The sequence below is a fragment of the Mangifera indica genome, chromosome 11 (assembly GCF_011075055.1).
Source record: "Mangifera indica cultivar Alphonso chromosome 11, CATAS_Mindica_2.1, whole genome shotgun sequence".
Taxonomy (NCBI): domain Eukaryota; kingdom Viridiplantae; phylum Streptophyta; class Magnoliopsida; order Sapindales; family Anacardiaceae; genus Mangifera; species Mangifera indica.
The window spans coordinates 12011098-12023487 of NC_058147.1; the positions used below are offsets into that span (position 1 = coordinate 12011098).

Consider the following 12390-nt stretch of genomic DNA (forward strand, 5'->3'; position numbering starts at 1 on the left):
GAGGCTGTTGAACTGTTCCATACTTTAATAAATCGAAACATTCAACCTAACATCACAACTTTCAATTGTCTCATTAATGGGTTGTGCAAGACAGGGAGACTCAATATTGCTTGGGAAATGTTCAACAGATTACATAGTAATGGCTTTGTTCCAGATGTTATTACATATAACATTATGATGCATGGATTTTGTAAGGAAGGAAAGTTAGAAATGGCAAGTAAATGGTTCTCAGATATGGAGCAAAATGGTGTTACGCCAGATTCGGTCACTTTCAATACGCTTATGTCTGGTTTCTTGCAGAATAATGAGACTTTAAAAGTTGTGGAACTTCTTCACAAAATGAAAGAGAGAAATGTGAAACCAGATGCATCCATATATTCAATAATATTAGATTTACTGGGAAAGCATGAAGATTATCGTGAAGTCCTGAATTTGCTACCATCCTTTTCAACCCAAGAACCAACAGGATGTTGATTGTTGAGTAAGTGCATTTTCCAGGGGAGTATAGCTTATCAAGAGAGCCCTGGCAAACGTTAAAGTTTCCATGTAAGGGTGTGTGCCAACATTGTAGTGGTGATTGTATTTATGTGAATCCATTAATGAAGAAGTCATATAATTGAAGTTATAGATTTTGTCTTCGTCTCTGTTGATTTGGCTTGACTACCAAGTTGCTATATTAGTATACATCTTTGTTTCTGACAGTTGCCTATTTTTGTTTTCAAAGGAAAATACTGACAAAGATGCTCGTAAGGTTGTAGATGGTTTAGCACCTAAGGCCACTGATCAAAATGATGCTATTGAGAAATGGTATGAGCATGAATGTCTCATCTGAGTACTCTTAGTGCTACTTGTAATATACATACATAAATATAGTCTCTTCATTTGTTTGTTTTTACCAATCAATGTTAGTAGGAATCTTTATTTCTTTGGAGAGATGAATCCCCTTGATGAAGTCTCTAGTAAGAAGTCTCTAGTATGATGATGCTGCCTTCCTGGTAGAAGGGAATCTCTCTTGTGATCCATCACTAGAGGGTCCTTGAGAGGTTTCGATACATTTACTTCGCTTGAGCAGGGCCCAGCTCTTTTTCAGAAGATTGAGCCTCAAGCTCGGCTCGGGCTTGCCAAGCACGGTGGAACATGGGTTAAGGTTTGGCTGACTTCTTGATTTTAAGTTTGTGATTGGCTCGTACTTATCTTGGGTTCATGTGTACTAACCAAACTTTGCTCGGGTTCACATGACTCGGCTTCGAGCTCATCTTTTGGACTCATGTCAAAACTAGAGTTCTCTCTTCTCAGTATCATTAACAATTAGATTATAAATGTACATGAGGAACTATTAATTATGGTGTCAACAACACTAGTGTGCAACAAATTATAAATTAGTTTCTCACTTTGCATGATGTTATAAAGTAGTTACTAACTTTTCCCACCAAACACCAAAAAGAAAAATAAAAAAGAAATTATAAAGTTCACATTTACAAAATGATAAAAGTGCCTTCAATTATTCATATATCGACCAATAGAAAAAGCTGCATTTCACACTAATTATGTTAATGGCAATTATACAAATCCCTTAAATGTGGTGGAGCACTAACCGGAGAACCATCAGAATCTCGACAAAGTATACTAGCAAAGTAGCAAAGCTAAATCAGAATCCATTCACTTAAATCACATGATACTCAATAACCCTAAAATGCAATAGAAAATAAAAGAGAAAGAAGAGAATAACAAATCGTTATTAAAATGTATATAACACCAACATTGACAAAGTTTGGGAAGCAAGTCTTCGACATGGTTTTCAACCTCTTACCATCCCATCAAATCAATCCTATTGCCAGCTTCATTAGATTTTGCTAGCTGCTTCCTTTGTTTTATTTGCAGACTCTCTACAACATCTCTATTATCTTATCATAGATTAGATCATGTTACTTATTTAGTCAAACGCTAATTTATTTATCGAATGTGACATATCGTACGACAAGTTGCTGAGTGTGGGAATAACCTACTTGTAATTTATTCTGGCCTTGTGTGGGAATAAACTTTTTGGCCTTTTAATTAATATGCCCTTGAAAATTGTAGGTGTTCTTTATAATGAATAAAAATCAAAACTATATTTACTCTAAGTTGAAATTTAGGCAATGCTTTAATTTTTTTGTCTATGTGGCTGAAATTTTGAGCGAAGCATGATTCTTTGTTAACAAGTTTGCTTACCAATTAGCGTTAAATATTTCAGAATCAATAAAACTTTTTTTTAATTTTCTTACTCTCAATTCCTTTTTAATTTTATACATTGAAAACTTACTACAAATTTGCGTGATTACAACAAATTAAATTAAATTAGATGATTGTTTGCTTTATTTCCCTTAAAAAACTAAGAAAAGAAAATATTATTTATTGTTAAAATATATTATTTTATATATTAGAATATATTCTAAATATATTATTTCCTAAGTTAACAGATATTCTAAATATATGTTTTCCACTTTTTTATTATTGTATATTAATTATCTTGCTTTGTATTTCCTTATATAAAATTTATGATAGATAGTTTAATATACAAAAAAATTTATGTATTATTCAGATAGTTTAATATACAAAAAAATACAATTTATTCATATTTTTAGATGGTATCAAAGACAAGCATCCTTCTAGCATTTTAGTTAAGCTCACTTATGTCTTCATCTCTACATATATGGAAAGTGAAAAAATGAGTTTATTACTTTGGACACACTTATACTTTGGACACACTTCATCTCTACATAATGCGTAGAAAGTGGAAATATGAGTTTTAGTTTGGGCACGCTCAAGTCGTCATTTGTGTAAAAAATAGGAAGATGAGTTTATTAGGCTCTCTCATGCCTTCACCTAAGTGGAAAGTGAAAAGTGGAAAGTGAAAAGTGAAAAGATGAGTTTGCAAACTCAATTAAGCAAACATTACGTTTGTAAACTCATCTTTTCATTTTCCATATAGGTGAAGGCATGAGTCTGATAAACTCATCTTTTCACTTTCTACGCAGGTGAAGGCGTGACAATATTTGAACTAAAAACTCATCTTTTCACTTTCTACATAAGTAAAAGTGTGAAAAGATGAGTTTGCAAACTCAATTAAGCAAACATCACGTTTGCAAACTCATCTTTTCACTTTCTATGCAGGTGAAAGCGTGACAATATTTGAACTGAAAACTCATCTTTTCACTTTCTATATAAGTGAAAGTGTGAATGTACCCAAACTAATGAACTCATCTTTTCACTTTTTTCATATGTGAAAGCAAGGGCGTGAGCAAGCCTAACTAAAATATATATTATTTTCTATTTTATTTGCTTACTTAAGTTTGAGGGGTGTGTTGGAATATATTTCAAATATATTATTTCAGTTATAATATATTTGAATAGATTTCGAATATATTATTTTCTATATTAGAATATAATCCAAATATTTTATTTCCTAAGTTAGCAAATATTCTAAATATATATTTTCCCTTTTTACATTATTGTATATTAATTATATAAATTTTATTTCTTTATGATATACACTTATATATTATTCAGATATTTTAATATTCTAATATACAATTAACTCATATTTTAACATTTATAATAAATTAAATTAGATAATTTTGGCTTGTTTCTTTTTGTAAGTTGCAGTTTAAATTTGTTTAAGGATGTGTTACTAACAATATTTTCAACAATTAATTCTTCTATATATTTTTAAAATTTTTTGAATTTTAACCATGTTTAGTATCAATACCATTTCAAGGTCAATGTACAAAGATTTAAAATACACATTATTGTTTTAGTAATTAAACATGAAAAATAATATGTATAAAAACAAATTTTATTAACTTATTTGTATAATCTAATATAACAATATGTGATTAGATAATGTTAAAATAAGATAAAAAAATAAGCAATCATATTATTCAATTACAAATTGTCACATCGGTTTATAAAAATAAGTTGATAATATTTGTTTGTACATGTAGCTTTATTCATTAAATATATTGTTATTTGTAAATATGCAAAGTGAAGTGTTTGTTAATAATGTATGTGATGAGAAAATTTTAATTCTTGATCAGCAGTGACATAGTTTTTGAAATAAATGGGGAAGAAGAATGAAGCAAAATGGGCATGCATATACATAAAAGCAAGAATCAAAGCATGAAAAGAAACATACATGAGAAGGTTAGAAGATTACCTACTCCTTTGCTTTAGATGTAGGATGATGGAAGGAGTCTCTCACTTTAAAAACTCTCAAAAAAGTTGCACCTCCAAGCCAAAAACACCCAAACCCGAGGGGTAGAAAGAAGGGAAAGGAATGTTGTTTTTGTGATAGAAAGTTTGTTTCAAACGAGCTTAGTTCATCTAAGATAAACTAATGAGCCATTTTTATGTTGGTGGCTAATTAACAATAATGAAATTATTAATCGGTCCTTTAAATTTTTAATTTAAACTACAATCATGCATGCATATCAATTATATATCTTAGCTACCCTAATTCTGCTTCACAAATATTTTAACTTTTAAAATGTTACTTTTGTACCTATGTAATACTTTATATGATACTAAGTTAAGTATCCTTCGAAAGGTGCTAGCCAATCTCAGATAATATACTCCTTACTCTCAAAGGTTTGGTTTATTAGTGTGACCCTTTAGGTTCACTATAACATAATCATGAGTCTTTTTTTGAACAATCTCAAATACATATGAAAACTCAATGATTATGATAAACATTTAGCAATGTGTCATAGCCCCTAAACTACGATGAAAAAACACTTTATTGAACCTAACACCGTCAATCGTACATTTCATGTAGATAAGATCTTTTCATCATCTAATCTTGATCAATTTCGGGCTCATGGTTCATCAAAGTCCTAATTTCAATTCTATACAAATCATCAATTGATATGTTCAAAACACTTCATCATAAATATCTTTCGTATAACTTATATTATGCTTTGGCTAGAGATTTTGATTTCAAATATTTATCGACATTTTTTTCAGAACTCAAATATGGGTCAAATCAACAGATATCCTAAACATAATATTTTTCAAGTCAATGGATTCTATCTTTATCATCATTCGTCTTCACATACAAACAACACATAACCAACATGGTCTTTCGTCTTGAAACTATTAGTTTGAGTATTCATGAGCATGAGCTTACCTTTCATATTAAGAAGCAAGTTACCAACCTTATTTCAAATCATATTGACAACAACCTAATATAGGTATTCCAATGTTTAGATATGTCAGATTGGAACTCGGTCTTTTGAGTTGCATATTCTAGTGTACCTATGATTTTGAACAAAGTTGAAGCAAAGTTGGGTCTTAAACCTTAGAAAGCTACATGTGACTATAGCGTGTGCTTACTAAGTATAATAACACGTCAAGTATGATTCTAAAGTTTGTCTTGGATGAATGAAGGAAACAATCTACTAGAATTGAGTTAAAGACAACAAAAGAAAGGTTGGAATGGGGAGTGCCTTTCGTGATTGGCGTTGGTAGTATAGAGACCATGGTCTCTCATAGTTTAGGGTGGATGTGATGTGAGCTAGTTTGAGTTTGGATTGTTGTTCTACCCGAGATTGATATCTCACTAGTATAGTGACACTTTATCTCACCATGTGGATGATTCTTCTTCTTCAATGGTTTTTTATGTTCTTCTTCGGTATTGATTCTTTTTCTTCTTTGATGACTTTTCTTTTCTTTTTTTTTTTTTTTGGCATCACTTGATCATGAGTTGACCATTCTAGATGCAAGTTGAGCACGAGTCATCCACCCTTCTCCATAGTGTTTACATTGCTTAAGCCTCCATAGACTTGATATATTTTGCATTATTTTCTTTTTTATTTTAATTTTTTAAATAGTATGATTTGTTTGTGTCTTTTAATTAAAGGAAAAAGTGCTAAAGCGTGTTTAAGAGGGAAAAAAAACAAAGTATGACTTGTAAATTGTAGGTGTTTTTTATAATGAATAAAAATCAAAATTATATTTCCTCAAAGATGAAATTCATGCAATGCTTTAATTTTCTTATTTATGTGGCAGAAAATTTAAGAAAAGTATGATTATTTGTTAACAAGTGTGCCTACTAATTACCATTAACTATTTGAGAATCGATAATTTTTTTTTAACTTTCTTTTTCTCAATTATTTATATTTACACATTGAAAATTTATTAGAAGTTTGCATGATTACATTAAAAGTTGTCTCACTTTGTTTGTTCTGTTTCCCTTAAGAAACTGAGAGAAAGTAAAATATTATTCATAATAAATTAAAGGCCAAAAGACTTATTCCCACCTAAGATTTAGTCCATCCTCAAACTCTCACTCACAATGTTTTAAAAATTCAAATGCTCATTCATCATTCAACTTCTATTAAAATTTTTTATTAGAGTTATGGGGTTAAAATATAATTAATAAATAATATAATTTTTATGAAGAACGACCTTTTATCATCTAGATCTAGACAATGAAACATCGTCCAGATCTATGAGAAGAGACGAACGATGACAAAACATCATCTTTCGTCATGTCTAGACAATGAGAGGAAGGACGATGAAGCTTCATCCTTCGTCTCTTCTTACAGATCTAAACGACACTTCGTTGTTCAGATTAGGACAACGAAGGGTCATTTTTCATTATCCTTTGTAGCCAGAGAAGACCTACACTTCTTCTTGATCTCTAGTCGGTTTCCTGAGCCACTAGAGATGAAACCTCAATAGGGGGAAAAGTGAATTTTTTAAAGTTTAATCATGGGGGTAAATGTGAGTTTTCTAAACTGAGGGTGGAATGATATAAAGTTTTTAGGTTTTAGGATTTATGGATAAAATAATGATTTTATCCCTGTCTCTAACTAAAAATTTAGATTACAGTTAGCCTATGAATAGTTTTTTGGATTTTATATCTGCCATGAATATGATTTTGAATTTCAACTAAAACTTTGGTGGAAAATTCTCCTTTTCCTGAATGCATAATGTTGAAATAAAATAAAAAATAAACAATTTAATCATTTAATCACATAATATCACATCATTATATATAAATAAATTAATAAAATTATTTGTACATATAGTTTTATTTATTAAATATAGAGAAAAGGACAATTTTCCACCCAAGTTTCAGTCCAAATTCAAAATTATATCCACGATAGATGAAAAACTCAAACATTCACTCATGGGCTAACTATCTTCCAAATTTTTACTTAGAAGTAAGGGTAAAATTATTATTTTACCCATAAACCCTAAAACCTAAAAAATTTATATCATTTTCACCCCTTAGTTTAGAAAACTCACATTCACCCGTCATGATTAAACTTTGAAAAATTCACTTTGTTCCCCCTTTTCAGGTTTCATTTTCAGTGGCTTAGGGAACTGGTAGATGATGGGAAGAAACGAAAGTTTTCTTTGATAAAGGATGACTCTTGTCATCCAAAATGGGAAGACTCAAAAAGAAGGATGATGTTTTACATCTAGTCTAGATGACTATACTTCATCGTCCTTCATAGTCAGATCTGGAAGAAAGATAAAAAACATCGGTCGTCAGTCATAATGATGGTGGCTGGAGAAGAAAACAAACTTTAGAGGTGAAATTTAAACTTTTCAAACTTTGAGGATGGATTGAAATGTTAGTTTTTAAAACCTAGGGGAAAAATGATATCAATTTCAAAGTTTTAAGATTTATAGGTAAAATAACGATTTTACCCCTGTCGTTAACTGAAAATTTGGATGGAAGTTAGTTCATGGGTGGGTGTTTGGGTTTTCTATGTGTCATAGTTATGATTTTGTGATTAGATAAAAAGTTGGATCGGAAATAGTCGTTTTTCCCTTAAATATATTACTAATTGTGAATATGCAAAATGAAGTGCCTTATTAATGTATGTAATAGAAAAATTTTGATTCTTGATTAACAGTGAGGTAGTTTGCATGTTAAATTTTGATTAATATATTGTTAATTAATAATGAAAATATTTCCTTCATTCCATTGATAATAATTATCTTATCTTATATTTTGTTGTGATATTTATGTATCAAAATTAAAGTTGAACAAGAACAAATAGTGTTGGTGTATGTATTTATAATTTTTAACTTTTAATCAGTTAGTTCTTCTGTTTTTAAATATGCAAATTTGTAGAGCTGCTCAAAGGGAAATTTGAAGAGAAACTGTATATTGAAAAAGAAATGTTTTTTTAGGGTTTTTTTTTTCAAATGTTTCTTAAAACTTCACTTGTTTCTTCAAAATCATCTTTCAATGTTAGATTTTCATCTTCATCTATTCGTTCTTCAGTTTCCCAAAATCAACACACAAAATCACCGCCCAAACACTTCTCCACTCTTAAGCACCATTCTCAACTTTATAATTTCCTTCGTGTAAACTGCAGGTCAGGTAACTTTTCTCTTGATGGAGCTTTTGATTCCTTCAATTATATGATTCATATGCACCCAACTCCTGCTATGTCTTCCTTCAGTATTTTGTTTTCTGCACTTGTTAAGAAAAAACATTTTGATCAACTTCTTGTGATGTACACGAGATTCATTTCAGCTGGGTTGTTGCCGGATTTCTTTATTTTGAATATTTTAATTGATTGCTTAAGAAAAATGGCACGCGATTCTGATGGTTTTGTAGTTCTTGGGAGTATTTTTAGGAGGGGTTTTTACCCAAACGCTTTGACTTTTAACAATCTGATTAATGGTCTTTGTATGGCGGGCAAGATTAAGAAGGCCATTGAATTTTTTGGGAAAATGGTTTCGGTTGGTTGTAGACCGGATGTGGTTACGGTTGGGACTTTGATTACTGGGTTGTGTAGAACTGGTAATGTCACTGTTGCCCTTCAGTTGTTTGAAGAAATGAATGACGGGAATGGTGAATTTGGTGTCATTTGTAAGCCTGATATTGTTTGCTATACTAGAATTATTGATGGTGTTTGCAAATATGGGTTAGTAGACAAGGCAAAGAAACTGTTTTCAGTAATGAAGACCGAGGGCATTAATCCAGACGTGATTACTTACACCACTCTAATTTATGGTTTGTGTAATACATCTAATTGGGAGGAGGCTAAAACTTTGTTTATAGAGATGTTGGAGGAAGGTGTAAAACCTAATGTGGTGACATTTAACGTGGTAATTGATAAGTTCTGTATCAATGGAAAGATGGATGAAGCCAATGGGTTGTTCCAACTAATGATTAATAGAGGTGTTTGTCCCAACACAATAACTTATAACAGATTTTTGAGTGGTTTTTGCTTGGCAGGTCAAATTGATGATGCTAGAAGGCTATTTGATTCCATGGCAAGTGTGGGGTGTAAGCCTGATGTTTTTAGCTACAATATTTTGATGGAGGGTTTATGCTTGACAAATAAAATTGATGATGCCAAGGAAGTTTTAGCCTCAATGTTGAGTATGGGATGCACACCTGATGTAGTTAGCTACAATACTCTGATCAATTGGTATTGCAAGAATCAAAAAATTGATGAAGCCTTGAATCTTTATGAGGAAATGACTTCCATGGGAGTTAGGCCAAATGTTTTTGCTTATAATACCTTGCTATCTGGGCTTTTTAGGAACGGTAATGTCAGACATGCAAAAATGCTATTTGGTAAGATGCAACTTAGTAATTTGCCTCCCGACTTATTTACGTATAGTATTCTTATTGATGGTTATTGCAAAAATGGTTGTGTTTTGGAGGCTGTTGAACTGTTCTATACTTTAATAAATCGAAACATTCAACCTGACATCGCAACTTTCAATTGTCTCATTAATGGGTTGTGCAAAACAGGGAGACTCAATATTGCTTGGGAAATGTTCAACAGATTACATAGTAATGGCTTTGTTCCAGATGTTATTACATATAACATTATAATGCATGGATTTTGTAAGGAAGGAAAGTTAGAAATGGCAAGTAAATGTTTCTCAGATATGGAGCAAAATGGTGTTGCGCCAGATTTGGTCACTTTCAAAACGCTTATGTCTGGTTTCTTGCAGAATAATGAGACTTTAAAAGTGGTGGAACTTCTTCACAAAATGAAAGAGAGAAATGTGAAACCAGATGCATCCATAGGTTCAATAATATTAGATTTACTGGGAAAGCATGAAGATTATCGTGAAGTCCTGAATTTGCTACCATCCTTTTCAACCCAAGAACCAACAGGATGTTGATTGTTGAGTAAGTGCATTTTCCAGGGGAGTATAGCTTATCAAGAGAGCCCTGGCAAACGTTAAAGTTTCCGTGTAAAGGTGTGTGCCAACATTGTAGTGGTGATTGTATTTATGTGAATCCATTAATGAAGAAGTCATATAATTGGAAGTTATAGATTTTGTCTTCGTATCTGTTGATTTGGCTTGACTACCAAGTTGCTGTATTAGTATACATCTTTGTTTCTGACAGTTGCCTATTTTTGTTTTCAAAGGAAAATACTGACAAAGATGCTCGTAAGGTTGTAGATGGTTTAGCACCTAAGGCCACTGATCAAAATGATGCTATTGAGAAATGGTATGAGCATGAATGTCTCATCTGAGTACTCTTAGTGCTGCTTGTAATATACATACATAAATATAATCTCTACATTATTTGTTCGTTTTTATCAATCAATGTTAGTAGGAATCTTTATTTCTTTGGAGAGATGAATCCTCTTGATGAAGTTTCTAGTAAGAAGTTGGTGGTAGCTGATGCTAAGTTGAACTTCGATGATGATGCTGCCTTCCTGGTAGAAGGGAATATCTCTTGTGATCCATCACTAGAGGGTCCTTGAGAGGTTTCGATACATTTACTTCCCTTGAGCAAGGCCCAGCTCTTTTTCAGAAGATTGAGCCTCAAGCTTGGCTCGGGCTCGCCAAGCCCGGTGGAACATGAGTTCAGTTTTGGCTCACTTCTTAATTTTAAGTTTTTGTTTGGCTTATACTTATCTTGAGTTCGTGTCTACTAACCAAACTTTGCTCAGGTTCACATGACTCGGCTTCGGGCTCGTCTTTTAGGCTCATGTCAAAACTAGAGTTCTCCCTTCTCAACATTATTAACAATTAGATTATAAATGTACATGAGGAACTATTAATTATGGTGTCAACAATACTAGTGTGCAACAAATTATAAAGTAGTTTCTCACTTTGCATGATGTTATAAAGTAGTTACTAACTTTTCCCACCAAACGCCGAAAAGAAAAATAAAAAAGAAATTATAAAGTTCACATTTACAAAATGATAAAAGTGCCTTTATTCATATATCGACCAATAGAAAAAGCTGCATTTCACACTAATTATGTTAATGGCAATCATACAAATCCCTTAAGTGTGGTGGAGCACTAACTAGAGAACCATCAGAATCTCGACAAAGTATACTAGCAAAGTAGCAAGGTTAAATCAGAATCCATCCACTTAAATCACATGAAAATCAATAACCCTAAAACGCAATAGAAAATAAAAGAGAAAGAAGAGAATAACAAATCGTTATTAAAATGTATATAACACCTAAAAGTAACATAATACAAATAAACCTATCAAAAAAAAAAAGGGTAAACCAATTAACTTAGCATTAAATAGTATTCCTTTCATGAGGAGCAATATTATACGTACATAATTTTTATACACAATTTGGATACATAGATGGTATATCATTATGTAATTGAATATTATTTTATTTTTAATTCAAAATCATCAAATCATTCCAACACTTCTAAACTACTTCTAATTTATTCTGGCCTTGTGTGGGAATAAACTTTTTGGCCTTTTAATTAATATGCCCTTGAAAATTGTAGGTGTTCTTTATAATGAATAAAAATCAAAACTATATTTACTCTAAGTTGAAATTTAGGCAATGCTTTAATTTTTTTGTCTATGTGGCTGAAATTTTGAGCGAGGCATGATTCTTTGTTAACAAGTTTGCTTACCAATTAGCGTTAAATATTTTGGAATCTATATAACTTTTTTTTAATTTTCTTACTCTCAATTCCTATTTAATTTTATACATTGAAAACTTACTACAAATTTGCGTGATTACAATAAATTAAATTAAATTAGATGATTGTTTGTTTTATTTCCCTTAAAAAACTAAGAAAAGAAAATATTATTTATTGTTAAAATATATTATTTCGGTTAGAATATATTTAAATAGATTTCGAATATATTATTTTATATATTGGAATATATTCTAAATATATTATTTCCTAAGTTAACAGATATTCTAAATATATGTTTTCCATTTTTATATTATTGTATATTAATTATCTTGATTTGTATTTCCTTATATAAAATTTATGATAGATAATTTAATATACAAAAAAATTTATGTATTATTTAGATAGTTTAATATAGAAAAAAAAATACAATTTATTCATATTTTTAGATGGTATCAAAGACAAGCATCCTTCTGGCATTTTAGTTAAGTTCACTTATGTCTTCATCTCC

At 30.9% G+C, this 12390-nt stretch overlaps 1 protein-coding gene across 11 annotated transcripts in view; it reads left to right on the forward strand.

Moving 5' to 3' along the window:
- Nucleotides 1–12390, forward strand: part of LOC123229120 (pentatricopeptide repeat-containing protein At1g12300, mitochondrial-like) — a 97293-nt gene that overhangs the window by 1475 nt on the left and 83428 nt on the right. Inside the window, exons 1-4 of one of the 11 annotated variants that reach the window (XM_044654723.1) lie at nucleotides 8387–9589; nucleotides 9770–9799; nucleotides 9857–9888; nucleotides 9976–10294. In XM_044654723.1, the coding sequence (XP_044510658.1) occupies nucleotides 8422–9589; nucleotides 9770–9799; nucleotides 9857–9888; nucleotides 9976–10149 (1404 nt within the window). In that variant the 5' untranslated portion in view covers nucleotides 8387–8421 and the 3' untranslated portion in view covers nucleotides 10150–10294. The other 10 variants (XM_044654720.1, XM_044654722.1, XR_006504801.1 and 7 more) reach the window with 10 other exon arrangements.